Genomic DNA, 17426 nt, shown 5'->3' with positions numbered 1-17426 from the left:
ATAGATGATATTGGATCATTGAATTGATGCATCAGATCCAGGTCGATGAGGGCGTGGATCTGAGATTCATCTTGTACCAACAGTTTTTCTAATGAAGCCTTCATATCTGATAAACCGCAGAAGCATCAACAGTTTGTTGGACATTTGTTATGCTCATATTACAAATACACACAAATGCAGAGTGATATTTTGTGCAGCCATATTCAGTATTTCTAAATGTCAAAGTGTGTTGCTGAGTAATTAGACTGACCTCTGACCTCCCAGCCCTTCAGTCCATACACCCCACCCTCCCACGCACACACCCCATTCATTGTTTGAGCAGGGCAGGGCTGTCTCCCCTGCACTCTCCAGCCCCAGGCCCATTACTGAAGTGTATAATTGTGTGAGCAGAGCTGGTGGGCAGCAGTGAGTCACCAACTGAGTCACACACAGAGTTTGTGTTCCTGTATGAGTCACACTCAGATTGTTTTTGCTTTATCTCACTCACAAATTGCCCTGGAGCTGGAAGGCTGAAGATGGGCGTTAACCAATTGATCATGTCTGCTGTTCTGTATTTCCAGCTTTGTAAAACATGGAAGCAGCTTGCAAGGAAATACCTGAAAGTTTATATTTAGATGAAACTTTGATATCTTGTGGGAAAATTTCTGTGCGTGTTAAATGGTGTGTGTCCGTGCTGTGTACGGTTTAATTTCTGCGTAGGTTGCAAAAATTCTGCTCATGTCTGTGCACACTGTGTGAAGCATCCCTGCTGCAGTTTTTAAACTCTCTGTCATGACTTCCACAGCTGGTGGTCATGTTGATATTTTCTCCTTCCACCCCTGGCTGATTTCCTGCTTTGGTCTTTTAGTGATTCTACTTTATTTATTCTAATTTCATCCCCTCCCACTCTAAATATTCCCATCCCTCTCCTCCCCAGGCACGGTACGTCCAGGCCAAGCTCAGCGTTCATGACCGCTCTCTGAAGGTGGCCACAGTGATTGAGAGTCTGGAGATGGAGATGGAGCTGTTGTGTCTTACTGGGGTGGAGGATCAGCTCCAGACTGACGTGAGGCCCACCCTGGAGATCCTCCGCAACGCAGGCATCAAGGTCTGGGGGGCAGATGGCTTCATAGCTCACAGTAGCAACAAACTCAAAAACCAAAACATAGAGACGAGACAAGTACATATGTTTTTCATATCTACCTACATGAACAAGCTTCATCCATGTGCGTCCTTTAAGTTTAAAAACCAAGACTACAGTGAACTTGGATGAATTATAAGGATGTTTTAAGTGGTTTCGGTTGGCACACATCAGAGGGTTGATATGAAGTATTTTATGGAGCATTTGGTTCTGTGCAAAGGAGCCAGAAAGCTGATTAGTCACTGTGGTAAAAGTTGGGCTGATAGTCTACTTTACTCTTTATAATATAAAGGGTCAGTTCACCCAAAATTAGGGCTGCAAGATATGCCCCCCAAAAAAATCATATGGCAGTTATTTTTGACAGATATTGTGTTTGTGATATGAGTTGCAATTTTAGGGGAATGGGGTTTTTGCATTTTATTTTCACTCAAAAAAGCATATAAAGATGAGGATTATGTGATTTTTGCCAGGGTCTGTAACCAACAAGCATGTTCCCTAACGTCTGACATATGATTTGTCGGCTGGGGCATCTCTGGATACTGCACTTCACCACATTGTGATTTTTTTTTTTTAAGATTATTTTTTGGGGCGTTTTGCCTTTAATGACAGTGCTGTTTGAATCATGAAGGGGGAGAGCGAAGGGAGGACATGCTGCAAAGGGCCATGGACTGGAGTTGAGCCTGCATCCGCTGCAGCAAGGACACTGCTTTTGTGCATGGGGCACCTAGTAGCTTAGTGTGTAGTGCGGGCGCCCCATGCACAATGTATGTAGCACTGCACACAATATTAAAAAAAAAACAAACACATTTTGTTTCTTCGCTCCAGTGATGTCAGGCAGAGAATATAGTTTTTGGGTTTTTTTTGTTTTTTTCTCCAAGCAATATTTTTAGTAGTTTTTTCACATATTTCACACGTACAAACAACAAAGTAAACATTACAATACCTCACATATTTAAAGAAAGAGAAATGAATAAATAAAAACCAACAAACAAACAAGCAAAATAAAAGGTAGTACTCAGGTAGTTTTTTTTGTTTGATTTCTTTTTACATTTTTGTATTTTATTTGAAATTTTTCAAGAAGCAAGCATTCACCATGACATTACATAACATAACAAGATTTTCCATAAATGCAAAAAAAGTAGCATTTTACTTATGGTGAGGTTAAATAATGATTATCGTGTACCTTGATCTGATTCATATCCAGTGTCCACAATTCACACATTTTTCCACACTTTTTATCCATTTGACACATTTGCTCTGGTTTTGAGATATTTGTCCAAGATTTTTGTCTCCACCCTCAGCACAGTGGAGGTGAATGTAATTTAATTTCAGCTTCTCACAGCATTTAAAAAATGTATTTTTAAAAATGCAATAGCTCACAGAAAAAGTATCAACATAACACCTGATAAAGCTGCCAACAGTTTTCATAGGGAGTATTTTCTCTGTAGAAAGTATATTTCTTTTTTCCAGTGCTGTGATGAGCTGAAATTAAATTCTGTTTATCTCCATTGAATCTGAATGGAGGCAAAAATCTCTGTGATAATAAACCCCAAAACCTGAGAAAATAAACCCCAAACCACTACTGTTAAGAATAAGCATTTAAACCCACGGCTATAAGTTTCTATAATTGACATCCAATACAACTCCATTAACAATCAGTCAGAATTTGAATACAATGATACCTGTCTATGTGATGAATGGTGTTTGTCCTCTGTTTACAATAAAGTAAATCATATTTGATTGCAAGTTTACAAACTGTAGCTCACAGACAGAGCAGTTACAGATTGCTTGAAGTCAGTGGTTAGAGTTATTTCATCCCTGGAATTCAGCTGTTGTTAATGCCTAGGTTACACTACATGACTTAAAGCCCCGTAGGACTTTAGGATATTCCACTCCTGGACAGTTTTGGAAGCTCCACGACAAAAGCCCAACATAGGAGGCAAATCAGTGTTGGCTCATTCTTGGCAAATCGCTGCTGAAGTGGAATGTGTGAATAGAGCCAAGAGGCTCACCGATGCATTAGGAGGAATCCCAGATATCTAGCACGTTAAATATCTGGATGTGTTGGCATGCTACTGTCAATGAGAGTGCAAGTTATGCCACAGACTCAAGTAGTTGTACCTAGAGGAAAGAGGCTGTATAATAGGAAAGATGTGTGGAAACTGTCTTTTTTATGAACATGTGTGCCAACAACAACACAAAATCGCGGTATTACGTTACTCCCGTGTCACTTCTTGCATTTGTTTTCGTCACAAAATGTTGTTTGGAGACCAGACATGCTTGTCTCAATGGGGATTCTCCCTGGTGAAAGCTCATATGATGTGTAACCTCGTCACCAGTCAGTCATGTAGAGTGAAAACCACCACTTCCAATTGCAAGATAAAAAGTTGTGTAGTGTGAACAGTGCAGAGATTATCAGAGATTATGGAAACATTTTGTGTCATGTAGTTTTCTCTTCCAACATCTGTGCATTTTACAAATCCAAACGTTGTTGTTGCTACATGATATTCTCTGGTTTCTATGTAGGTTTGGATGCTGACAGGAGACAAGCTTGAAACAGCCACATGCACTGCGAAGAACGCTCATCTGATCACCCGCAACCAGGACATCCATATCTTCAGACCTGTAAGTGCAGGACACCGACCCCTCTTCCTCTCATAATCACATGAAGTGGGCAATAGTTGATTTTAGTACCACAGGGTTCATCCCAGTTCAGTGCAGCACTGACAGTTTCCTGACTCCGTCGACCCACGGGCAACCATGCTCCGTGCGACCAAGGCCCATTAGCTAGTGGTCGCAGAGCCCCACACAACTACGCATGCAGCCCGAGCCAGCATCCACAGCTGAATAAATCACCTCCCACCAGCGAAAGCATCCAAGCCGCTGTCAATGAGAACAAACAGGCCTTCGCTCAAACAGAGAGGAGAAACCAGCTGAACCACTCCCAGAGGGAACATGCAGAGGGCTCACTTCCTAATTTGTTTTGCAGGTTTAGGGCTCTTTCGCCGCTTTGATAGTCCCCTTCTGCCTTTCCCCTCTGGAACCGTGCCAGAGCAGAAGGAGCGCCTGCCATATAGGAAGGTTACAACTTGCGTACAACTGTGGTTACTGGAAGAGAATAACAATGGCTGGCACGGCTTGAAAACCTCAGTCCCAGCGGACGGGGGAGTGCTGACTGGGCCTGCAACACATACATCTGGATTAGTTTCCTGGTGGCCACCAATGGCCTGATCTGGATTGACGTATGAATAGTCAGCGGCTGAAGGATATTCATACCAGAGCATAACTCTTGCTGACAGATTAACACCATGCCCTGTCAGTGCTGCACGTTTGGAGAATTTTTAAGTCTATATTTGAACCTGACACAATTGTTAGGAACCTCAGTTGATTTAATAATACAGAATATTTCCCCAGTTTCCCATTCCCATTGAGATTTTATTACTTCGCCCATCTTTAGTGAGCGTTTGTAAGCACTACATAAACATTTAAAAAATGGTCTCTAACCCACTGTAATCCAGTTGTACAGAGATCTAAGTGTTTATTAATGTCTTTCAACAAGTATAACTTCCCCTATGAAGACAGATTTATATTATTACAACTGGATATTATTACATTGTCATTCATTATTTGTTATACACTAGCCTTCACATACAGGAGGAGATATAGTTGTTTACAGATAAATTGAAAAACGTTAATATGTGTTTATAACTATAGTATAGTGTGCTACAAACCATTTTAAAAAGTTCTTTTAAATGATAAATGGGGGATTTAAAGTGCTACTAAGATTTTACAGTGTTCCTGTGAATCCTTAAAATATCTTAAAAGGCATTGAATTCATTAATATAAAAATGAGACCTTAATTGGTATTAAAATGTCCAAAATCAATCTTTCAAATGTCTTAAATATGACATTGGAAGTAGGATTTTATGAATTGTTTTTTCTGATGTTACATCGTAAATTCTATTCTATTCTATCTAATTCTAAAAATTGGTAACATCTTTTTTTAAAAAAAAATAATTTACCAAATGCCTCTCTCATTAACGTCACACAGATTGGGAAAGTAAAACCAGCAATACTCACAGTTTGTTCCTGGCCCAGATGCTCAAAGCAGAGAATCTGCTGTCTGCTAGCTAGTTCTCACTCAGTACCGACGACACGAGGAAGAACAAATAAAATGAAAATCGGCTATTTAACCAAGATTTTGCACCATGGCTGAAACTGGTGCAAGGCAATGCTTATTTAGCACAGCTCAGACCAAAGATTCGTGACGAGACGCAACTGTTTTAGAATGTTGGACAGAAAAGTTGCAACAGTGTGAACTGGCCAGTCTGAGCTCGACTCTACCCGGCTGATGGTGTCATGTCGCCTGTTGCTACAGCCAGTAGGCTTGTAGTGAAGTCCACTGGTCAAGTCAAAATGACCGCAGACAGTGTGTTAGGGTGCTTCGTCCCCACTGAGCCCTCTGTTTCCGTCCTCATGGTGTGCCGGTGTTGGACGGTAGGTCGCTGCTGCTCGCTGTGTGTGCTTATAGAGTAATAATTCAATTTCATTTGTAATGAAAAACTAGCAGGATGTGTGTTTGTTTTATGTGAGACTTTTTTTTTAATGTGCTGTATAAATCAGTACCACAGTTTATTGTAATGAACATTAATTAAATCAGGGATGTCATACTCAATTTAGTTCATGGGCTACAAACAGCCCAATTTCATCTAGAATGGGCTGGACCAGTAAAACCACTGCATAATAACCTATAAATAACATCATCTCCAAATCTTTCCCTTTCCTTTATTGTAAAGTATATTATGAAATATTCAGTCATTGGCAAAGCAGATGATGAACAGCCTGAGATGTCTTAAGAAATATAAGGGCAGTTTAACAGTATGTCTCAGTTTTTCCACACTCAGTCAGTCTACGACTCACTGTCATTACATGAGCATTCATCCATACATTTCCACTCCACTGTGTAATAATGCTTACATCACCACACCAAACTAAGTGGAAGCTACTGAGGAAGCAGGTTAAGTCATCCCCTGCCTTATAAATCATTAACAAATCAAGGTTTGGCCATGCCTTAGCAATAGGGTTCCAACTATATTACAGATTATTTTGTACTGAAGCTGTTGATTTACAGTATTTTGCACAGTGTTTAATATCTATTTGAATATGACCTCAGTAAGTATTCCTTGTTTTGTATTGTTTTAACATGAAGCTTTTTAACTTGCCCCTGAAACCTGGCACCTCTTAGCCTCCACAAGTGGCTCAATATCAGGTGTGCAAAGTCATCCAGTGGGCCCTTTGGTGGTCCGGTTCTGGGCCGCTGATCGCATGTCTGACACTTCTGAATTTATTAGTTTTATATGCGATTGTGCCTGTGTTTATTCAGATTCCTTTATGGTTGTTATACAAACACACAATGAAATTCAGGCGCACTCAAGGACTGGGCTCATATATGAAAATAAGTAATAAATTGTAATAAAAATAAATACATAAATGAATGGTGGTCTGTATTTATAGTTAAGATAATATGTCCTACAGTTAAAGTTACAATCTGACGTGATATAAGAATATTCCCAGTGAATTCCATTGAGCTGTTGGGAGAGAAAAAGTCTGATCGGCATCCCCCCAGTTAATAAATAATTTCTTAATATTGTGAATTTTATTTCAGTCATATCATCCAGTCTTATCAGTTCCTTATTTAGATAGCTGGATGTTCGCAGGTATTTGGTCGCTCTAACGTTTGCTGCCGTTGCAGCTGCAGGGAAACAAGCTGTGAATTTTAAAAGCTACTTGTCTGATAACAATCAGGATGCAAATGCTGACAGATTGTCATCCTTGATAATTTCATATTGCGAGTGTGTTCGGTGCCTGCTTCATAAATGCGGTTGCCTCTGCCATAGGTGACGACACGAGGGGAAGCCCACCTGGAGCTCAACGCTTTCAGGAGAAAACACGACTGCGCTCTGGTGATATCGGGGGACTCGCTTGAGGTAAACTGTCTGTGTGTCTAACCCTCCTCCCACCAACTTATCTCTCCTTATGAAACTCTGACATGTTTTCAGTGTGATTCATGATAATACCGCTGCCACGGAAGCATCTCTGGAAGTGGTATCTGTGGTTAGATTCACTTTCTAAAATGCAGTAGGAGTTAAACTGTAAGTTAAGTGGAGGTGTTAAAGATCCACAGCTGAGATCAGTTATATGCGGTGGCCTGAGTTGTTCACCTGTCCTTTCTGGTGGTTTTTCTTGCAGGTTTGTCTGAAATACTACGAGTACGAGTTTATGGAACTGGCATGCCAGTGTCCCGCTGTGGTTTGCTGCCGGTGCACCCCCACCCAGAAGGCTCAGATAGTTCGGCTGCTGCAAGAGCGCACAGGAAAACTCACCTGTGCTGTAGGTGAGTCGAGAATAGAAAACTGTCCAACAGCTTTTCCATGGGGGGATTCCATCTGCGCAGCTTTCAGCTTGAGCTTTGTTGTCTTTAATATCAGCTTCCAGATAAGTTCAAAAATAGCGGCCCACAGACGCCATAATGGGTGATATGGTTTGGTTTAATTTTCCTCACTGATGATCCAGGTGCTTCGCTTGGTTTAAGAGTTGATTGACTTGCAGGATGTATGGAGAGTTGCAGGATATAAACTGTCTTGACTGTCATGTTAAAAAAAATGAAAACAAAAATCCCCACACAAACATTTCCCAAATAAACAGGCCCTCGCAAAGACAAAGTTCAAATTAGTGGGGTATTAAACGACTTCATCAAACAATAAAAACTGAGATGAACCAAAATACGCAGCAGATAAAGACTGTAGCCCTGTGGCGTCTTCTATGCTCCACACTCACTTCAGCACACCTGCCTTTAACTAAAGGTTCCCAAGATGCCAGGTGAGGTGGCGCAAAAATAATAGGACAAATGACTCAGGTGACAAAGTGACTCAAAAAATAATAGGAAACTAGAACTTGCTACAAACGGCTCTAACAGAGTTTTTTGACATTTAACAACAGACTTTTGCACATCTTCCTCAAAACCTATTTATCTGTTTCAGCCACAAACCTCTGTCACTTACTTCTACTCATTTCACCAGTACTCCCAGTATGAGCATTGATAAAGACTAGTTGATTAGTCAAGTCAGTCTGTCTCAAAAAAGGTCCAACCCAGGGGAAATTGCAATAGTAATGTCTAATAGTTTTAACTGATTTTAATACTTCCTGCATCATATATTAAAAGTATACCATCATGGATTTAGTGGGAAAAAATGTTTAAGGTCAAAAGCAGATCTGATGCTTAAATGTGAAAGACCATCCTAGAAAACTAAAGTTTAGACATAAATTATATTAAAATATCATGTTCTGAAGGAGACACATGCATGTCTTTGTGTGATCCTGGGACATAATGGCCCCAAATTTTTGAGCCCTGAATTTACTTTGATCCACTAAAAAAGATTGATTAAATAGTACTGATGGTCGTTCTACAGCAAATGTCAAAATGATAAACCTTGAAAATTCATAACAAATCAGTGGATTTGTCAGTTGTTTTTTTATTTGTTTTTTTTTTTTGTAAAACAAATTAAATCTGTCTCTTCCTATACATATTTTTAGCTAAAGTGACACCAGACTTGCTACATAGGATCTTCAGACTCAAAAATTAAGTCCACATTGCATCAAAATGTTTTAACGTAAACATGTACTGCATATTCTCTCTTAATAAATATTCAGTGTTACTGACAAGAGGGAAAGAATCATGTGATGGTAAAAGTAGTGTTTTAAATTTCAGCATTGTATCTCAAAAAGTGAATTTTTTACCATTTTTTTTAATCTGTCCTCATGTAAACTATTGTAGTCAATGGAGTAAGAGCATCTTTAAGCATCAGAGCATCAGTTTGAATTTAAATTACAGACAATACAATACAGACTTTTGTCTTGTTAACTGAATTTTTTAGCTTGAAATCTGCCTTTACATGCGACTTTGGTGACTGTTTAAGTTATTGTGCGTAGTCAGTAGGGGTGGGAATCACCACAATACAATATTATCACAATACATACACTATTATTGCGATTTAAAATATGTTGCGATATATTAACTTTTTTCAATTGCAAATTATATCCCCAAAGGAATATTTGTCAAAATCTGTTTTATCTAATAAGATAAAGTTTTCAGTGTGTCATATTAATAATTTATATAAGAAAAAAATCAATATTTTGCACTGTGTAACAATATAATATTGCCACACAAGAAGATTGTGATACTATGCCACACCTCTAGTGGCCAGTCTATTGTTTGTCACTGGGCATGTAGCTCCACAAGATCATGACCTACACGTGGTGTGTGAGGGTGTGAGTTTGAGACCTGGGTGATGCTGAATAAACATGCTAATGCCTATTCAGGTACTGTGCTGTGTGGATAAGAGACACATGAATTTTAAGACACTTTTTCAATGAAGGAATTTGAAATTAGTCAGGGCAGTTCTGCTGGTGGTCACTCCTTGGTCTCATATTTGTCTTCCTCCTCTTTCTTTTTTCATCTCCTCCCTTTTCCTCCTCGTTCTTCCTCTTCAAAATACCCGACCCTGACTCACTTTTGTGCATTAATATTTACTGTTGCTGCATTTAGAAAGAATCGTATCATGTAATTTGGTTTCATAAATCTGTGGTTGATGTCAGTGATTTCTTGCAACTTAAAACTAAATCAGTTATTGAGCTTCTTGTTCACACGTGAAGGGTTTTGTCAAGCATAACAGTGGAACACAGCTCACCCACTGAATTGAATGTCACTTAATCAGTTTAAACGTGATTGTATTGTGTCACTGGAAAAATGTTTTTAATAATATTGTGTTTTTCAGTCACATTACTGTACCCAGCCCCTTTTTCACACCCTTTATCTGGCAAATTCCAAACGTTTCATTTTCCTGTCTGTCTGTCTGTTCTCATCTTCTAATCAGGCCAAATTAAGGGAGTGTCACATGAAATGCGCACACACACACACACACACACACAATACACTCAACTAAAAGTTTGTATTGGTGAGTCACTGATGTGAATTCTGACACCTCCATGGCTTTTGTTTTCTCTTAGGGGACGGAGGAAACGATGTCAGCATGATCCAGGAAGCGGACTGTGGCGTGGGAGTGGAGGGAAAAGTAAGACTCTCTCCGTCTCATCGCCTCACACTGACGTGCCGCTCTCACAGATTTTTACTTTGTGTTTCCTGCCAAGATCTCTCACGTTCAGAGACATGTAGAGAGACATGCACACAGATGATTCCTCTTTATGAGGATCCATTGTCTGAGCAGAGGAAACAAAGATGACAGGATGCTTTTGTGCTCGAGTAAAAGTAAGAGTCTCTCATCAGCCCGTCTCTTGTACTCCTCATGGGTTTGCTCAGACATGGACCTCAAACATATGTCAGCAATGATACTACTGGGAAATTTGCTTAAGAAGATCAATAGCATGGCGATGAAACTGGAGCCAGCAGCCAGTTAGCTTAGCTTAGCTTAAAGACTGGAAACAGCTAGCCTGGCTCTGTCCAAGGGTGGCAAGATCTTCTAACCAGTCCCACGGAAGCTCAGTGTTAAACACATTATATCTTGTTTGTGTAGTCTGTACAAAACACTCAGGTGTTAAAACAACAATGTGATTTTACCAGCGGCTTTCGTGCTATTTCTTGGCTCGGAGCAGCACCTTAGAGAGGTCTCTGCTGGTTGTCTTCCAACCTCAAGGTGACATTAAGACTCCAGGAAATCTTCGCTCTTGGCAAAGAAACAGCCCAGCACATCGCTCCAAGTAAAACCACAATTTGAAGGTTATATTTTTGGCTTTTCACCCAATATTTTTGCAGCAGAGTTATCAATATTTGAAAGCAAAGATGCCCCAAAAAGTTCTGTGGTTCATTTATGTAAGTATTTTCTGATTGTCTTTTGTCTTATTTGATAGTAAACTTTAGGTTTTGGACTGTTGGTTGCACAACAAGCAATCTGAATATGTCAACTTGGGCATTTTTCACAATTTTCTGACAGTTTACAGACCAAACGATTTATCGTCTGATTAAGAAAATGATCAGCAGAAGAAGTGATAATGAAAAGAATCATTTGTTGCAGCCATGCTGGTTATCATTGTATGACATACTCAAAGTTTCTCTAACTCTGTGCTTTATTCTGCATGAAATCTCCAGATCTGGTGCCTGAGGGATTCCTTACTTGTACTAGTCATGTTTGCATGCAACACCACATGTCTGATTTTTGTGCTTCCAAAAAAATTAAAAACAATCTGTATATCTGTCACTGCAACGTCACTTCACAATAAACACCCAAGAACCTGCTTCACAGGTCATCTCAGGCTTCTTGCAGCTTGTCCTCACTGCCCTCTGTGCCGTGTGTTTGACAGGAAGGAAAGCAGGCCTCGCTGGCTGCCGACTTCTCTGTGACTCAGTTCCAACATTTAGGCCGACTCCTCATGGTCCACGGTCGGAACAGCTACAAAAGGTCTGCAGCTCTCAGCCAGTTCGTCATCCACAGGAGCCTGTGCATAAGCGCCATGCAGGTAGAGTACAACTAAAACATGGTGCTGTTTGGGTTTGTGTTTATTAGTCATGTCATCACATTCAAATTATGTATTTTCCAATTGCTTTGGCTCAGTTTTTGCAACAGAGTCAATTTGCAAAACTGACCTCAGAAGTTTCTATATCACATATAATATAAAAAATATCTGTATTAAATTAGATAATTCATGACATATAATTTCATCTGGACAAAAACAACAGTTTAAGGGTCTGTCCATGTATTTTAAAATGAAATGCTCATTAAACAATCAGATGCTGCTGTCACACAGTTAGCAATGGTAATTTCTGCAAGATAATACAAATAGCAACGAGAAGAAGAAAAAAAGTTCAGTTTTGGAGGTTAGTTTTTAAACTTTTATTTTACTAATTGAATAAGCCATATTTCTGACTTTATTTGTAGAAACAGAAAAAAAGCCATTCTTACAATAAATAAACCACCAGTTTGATGTATATCCCTTCAATTGCACAATAAAAATAAAAAAAAACATTCATTCATGAAAATGTAAAAACTCTGAGATATCTTATCAAAACAACACCTACCAGTTTGACTGATAATCCCTGGCTTTCACACACACAAAAATTATGATTTTGAAAACAAAGAAAAAGGAGATACATGTTTTTGCAAATGAACCTTTCAAATGAAGATAAGAAAGTCCAGAGTCTGACTTTACAATAAATCTGACTTTCATATGAGACAATTTATACTTCACTGCATCAGTTAACTTTTTCTGTTCTATATCAACCTTGAGTTATTGTATATTTAATAATTTCAAATACAGTATTACTGTATATAACATTAAGCCTCAAATTACTTTGATAGTAATCAAAAGAAAAGAAATTGCAATTCTTTTTTCCTTTTTTCCCTCCCACTATTGCCATACATTTCACATGCCAGTAATTAGCAACACTGCCAGCAATGCTGCTCTGGATAATAATGCTAAAATAAGGTGAAATGCTTGCAAACGCATGTTGCATTGATTTATGAATCTGTAAAGTACATTTAGTAATAATCAGTGAAATATGCTCATATGGTGGCTGTAAAGACTGAGCATGTGATTTAGTGTTTTGCTCTTTGTGTGTACTAGGGATGGGCATTTTAAGTACATTTCATCTTTGTGTGCTCGAGTAAATTATTTTAGAATACTCAAGTACTCTGAAAAAAATCTAATGCAAGAGTAGGAATTTAAATTGGCCAACAACGGAAAACAAGGGCAGTTTGAAATGTATTCGTAGAACAACCAGGCTTTAATTAGCCTATTTAACCATAAATTCTAAGCTAGCATGAGAAAATCAGCAAACTTTCTGTTGCTGCTGCTACACAGGTTAGATGCAGCGCTGACAGACTCCTGTTCAGTTTAACGTCTGCCCGGTTAATATAAGCTAACACAGCAGCAGCGGCTAACATCCGACACCGAGCTGTTTAACAGTCTCAGCAACCTCAGACTAACATCAAAACGGCTTGATTTTGTCGTTAAACCTGTGCATAACTGTTAGGTAACGTTAGCTGTGTAATGCTAACAATTAGCCCCGTTGCTGTGTGTGTGCGGGCAGAGACCAACTGTTCTCGGCACGGAGCTCTCACTGCTGTAGCGGTAGTTTCATGAGCGAAGCAATAACTGCACACAGCTGTACATTGAAATAAGTTTTTACCCATTTCATTTAAAATAGTAAATACAATACAAAAGTCACGTTCACATGTAAGAGGTCAGGCAGTGATTACTCTATAACAAAACAAATATCCGAATCAAGTACTTGAGGAACTCATGCCCATCCCTGGTATGTAAGTACGTATTTGTGTCTAAATATGAGAATTGTGGCCGGTCAGTTGAGCCAAAGCAACCTTAACATGCTGTGAGATATCTGAAAAAGATCGTAAGCTAGCTTAAAGTTTGGGCAGGGAGGTGTGGGCTATGTTTATCCACAACACCTTTAAATCTAAATGTGAGGAGGAAATGATCGGGGCGTGGCAGGGAGAAGTTTCAGGGGTGGTCATGGAAGGGTGGGGTGCACGATGAGTCAGAGGAGTCATCCCATGGTGCCCTTCTGCGCCAGCCCCCACGCACACACAAATTCGACACCGTCCCTAGTCCAATTCCCATGTCCCTGTCCAACCTCAGCCCCCGCCACGGAGGGACAGCCCATGACTCACTGCATTGTGGACTTTGGGGTTTTCGGGAGGCCCTCCTCCACATGTCTCACATTAACGGCGACCACAGCCGCAGCTGTGACCCGTCTGGTTTGGGGCCGCCAGGATGGCAGGCTGACTAGTTGACAGGTCAATATTGGCATCATACATATGTTCAAGACTCATGCTACAATTAGTCAGAGAGGTCTGATTTTCTCCAGCAGTAGCGCTGCGGTAGAATGAGGATTACTGAGGTGATGCACTTTATGTGTGTGATTTAACTCGTGCTCATCATCAAAGTGTGGTTACCCTGGGAGTTGTGTGCTGCCGTGCCAGTTGGTAGCATTTAGAAAGTGATGCCCCTGATTTCTTCTGTTATCATCTGTAATGCCATCTGAGCATTGATATGAAAAGAAGAATAAACGATGGCTCTCTCTTTACTTCTGTTCCCTCAGGCGGTCTTCTCCTCTGTTTTCTACTTTGCTTCAGTCCCACTCTACCAAGGATTCCTGACTATTGGGTGAGATACAAACTCTGTATGGCTATGACTAATCAAGAGAGCATTTGGCTGCCTTGTTTCCCTGGCATTTCCTCTGTGTTAAAGCACTGCTGAAATGTGAGAAGGGGAAAATATGAAAGTCTTGACTGGACTGATGCATTTCACTGCTGAAACTAACAATGAAATGTGTGAAACTTGTTGTCTGTGTCCCATTTTATCTGGAGCATATTTTTCACACTGTTTCAGCTACTCCACTGTCTACACCATGTTCCCCGTCTTCTCCCTGGTGTTGGACAAAGATGTCAAGTCTGAGGTGGCCATGTTATACCCTGAGTTATACAAAGATCTGTTAAAGGTATCTGATGAATGATAACACACTGACTGTCACAGTGCAGCCAAATATCAGATACAAACATATATATGGGGGCATAAAGGTAAATATGATGTGTTGTTCTGCTGTTTTCTTTCAACAGGGCCGACCACTGTCTTTCAAGACATTTCTGATATGGGTTCTAATAAGTATCTATCAAGGTAAGAAACACTTTGTACAAACTGCGGATGATCACAGTCAATGTTTGCAGCTGTTGGAGAGAAATATATTTACAACCTAAATATATCGCAGGACACAGTTCATACAGAAGTCAGCAATAGGGCTGAGTATCGGTACTTGATACTTTTTAAGGTATTGACCGAAACAACATGGAAACAAGTAGTATCTTCAGTCAAACCACACCTGCATTCGATCCTTTTTGCGCTGGTGGTTTCATCCCAGACTGTCCCGTCTCCACTCCAGATCAGCAGACTTTCTGTTACAGCCATCTCTAGAGCCGCTATCCTCCCAGCGACTGGTCAGTTTAACATCTGCCCCGTAGGCACAAGCTACACAGTTGCAGCAGCAGCTAACATCCAACACCATGCTGTTAAACAGTTCCAACAAACTCACAGTAAAACGGCTCGACTCTGATGTTAAATCTGTTGATAAAAAGCCATGTGATGCTAACAGTTAGCCCTGCCACTGTGTGTGTGCGTGTGTGGCCAGGTGGACTCTCACAACTGGCCCCGGAGCGAAGCTTTCCCTCAGCACACAACCAAAATTCAACTAAGTATCAATGTCTAACAACATTGTTGGTCAGCTGGGTTTTTTTTAAGAGGATAATAACAAAACAATAATAAATATTGGGGTGCCATAAATTAAGTTTTACGGTATACATGCCCCTCCATTCACATGATAGCTATTCAATGAAGTCCTCTATTGGTATCGGTATCACTTCAAAGGTACTGGTAGCGGTTCTGGTATCATATTTTTTTAAACAATACTCAGCCGTAGTCAGCAATCATCAGAATCAGAAATACTTTATTGACCCGAGGGGAAATTATGATTCGTTATAGTTGCTTCGATGTAAAGAATAGAGAATTATAGGAAGTAAGAATAAGAGGATGAAATAAAAGTGTGTTGAAATGGAATTTTTCATTTTGCTACTGTTTATAACACTAGCACTTGAGGTGTAAAACTTAAAATATTAAAACAAAATATATATCATCACTGTGCTGAGGCTGTAAGTGTGAAAATTTAACTACAATATACACATCAGTAGAATAAAACAATAGAATAAGAGTAAACATAAGACATTTCTACAGTTATGTGCATTGTAATATAATACATACATTCAAGAAGTGAAAAATATTGCACATGGAGTATTTAATATTTCACGTCATTTAGTTGTCAAGACATCAGATCAGGCACTAAGATGAAGACAAATCAAACCCTGCTTTGTGCCACATTATCTTTAACAGCCGAAACACTTTTTTCTTAATTTCATGAGGAGTTTATTTTTGTGTGAGGTACATTTCCAACACGGGCCATTTGCAGTGAAAAAGAGCTCACAGGAGCATCTGAAGCTACGCCCCGAAACCTTTCATCTACTTTTATCAAAACCTGAATGTTTGATTTAATCGCTGATGTTAAGATACTCTTGTTTCCAAGTAATGGGGCCTGATTTCCAAACCCCTGCTCTGCATGTTGGCATGACTGTATTTACACGTCCTGCTACTCTATCTCCTCTTTATATGAAAGGAGAGGTCAGAGATTTTTTCAGGAATAGTCACTATCAAGTGGTGAGAAATGTTTGCTAACAGGGAAAAACTTATTCTTTTTTTTTAAAGATATTTTTTGGGCATTTTTAAGCCTTTAATTGATAGAACAGACAAGTGTGAAAGGGGGGAGAGAGAGAGGAAGTGACATGCAGCAAAGGGCCACAGGCTGGATTTGAACCCGGGCCGCTGCTGCAACAGCCTTGTACATGGGGCGCCCTGCCCTACCACCAAGCCACTGACGCCGCGGGAAAAACTTATTCTGAAGGGGAAAATGATCCTGTGTGGAGATCTTGTTAGTTTAGTGAGTAACATTACGTCTGAAGCCCCAGATGGATAAAAGGCTGTAAATAGTAATGAGAGAGGTCAAATACATACATCAGTACTCTTATTATTTTTTGGTCATGGCACACAGTTAAAGATTTATCTGTTCCCTGTTTTCCCCTGTACAGCATCTCCTGTTTTCCTAATGCATATATGATGATTAGATTGCCATGTCCATCCACATCTTCGGCGTCTATGTGTGTGTCTGTTTATCATGAGTAGAACAACTGAGAGGACTGTGCAGCGAGTCAACTTAAAAACCAGCCTTTTCAGCTAGCTACCTAGCTGCAGCTAACTGTCATCAAACTACACCACCTAGTGCATGTATGTTATTAATCCATATTCTGTAGTGCGTACTGCTGTAGCATCACTATGTTAACACTTGAAGCAGCAGTTAAAACATTTAAGCTGTCAAGATAATGCTGACAAAGTTAACAAAGATAAAAGTTAGCTGCATATTAATCTCTGTAAACAGATTCTGCAGACAAGATTTTAGTGTCACAAGCATTCTGGTGTCCACTTGTTGTCCGTTTGCATTCTAAGTAGTGTCGACTAATGACATTTGAACTGCAGATTAGCAGTCCACGTGGAGAGGCTGAGAGCATTGGCTACAGTGCATTCCTGGAACTCATCGTCATTCATTCCTGTTTAGCTTTATATACAGTACAGGCCAAAAGTTTGGACACACCTTCTCATTCAATGCGTTTTCTTTATTTTC

The 17426-nt window shown here is 39.8% G+C and overlaps 1 protein-coding gene across 1 annotated transcript in view; it reads left to right on the top strand.

Moving 5' to 3' along the window:
* The window catches only part of atp9a (ATPase phospholipid transporting 9A), a 58286-nt gene that overhangs the window by 32897 nt on the left and 7963 nt on the right, over window positions 1–17426 (top strand). Inside the window, exons 18-26 of the mRNA XM_033629272.2 lie at window positions 917–1087; window positions 3647–3745; window positions 7018–7107; window positions 7370–7514; window positions 10187–10251; window positions 11495–11650; window positions 14250–14314; window positions 14540–14648; window positions 14767–14824. Coding sequence (XP_033485163.1) covers window positions 917–1087; window positions 3647–3745; window positions 7018–7107; window positions 7370–7514; window positions 10187–10251; window positions 11495–11650; window positions 14250–14314; window positions 14540–14648; window positions 14767–14824 — 958 coding nt within the window. The remainder of the gene's footprint in view (window positions 1–916; window positions 1088–3646; window positions 3746–7017; window positions 7108–7369; window positions 7515–10186; window positions 10252–11494; window positions 11651–14249; window positions 14315–14539; window positions 14649–14766; window positions 14825–17426) is intronic.

Source organism: Epinephelus lanceolatus, chromosome 8 (genome assembly GCF_041903045.1).
Source record: "Epinephelus lanceolatus isolate andai-2023 chromosome 8, ASM4190304v1, whole genome shotgun sequence".
Lineage (NCBI taxonomy): Eukaryota > Metazoa > Chordata > Actinopteri > Perciformes > Serranidae > Epinephelus > Epinephelus lanceolatus.
This window is presented reverse-complemented; position numbering and strand designations above follow the sequence as displayed.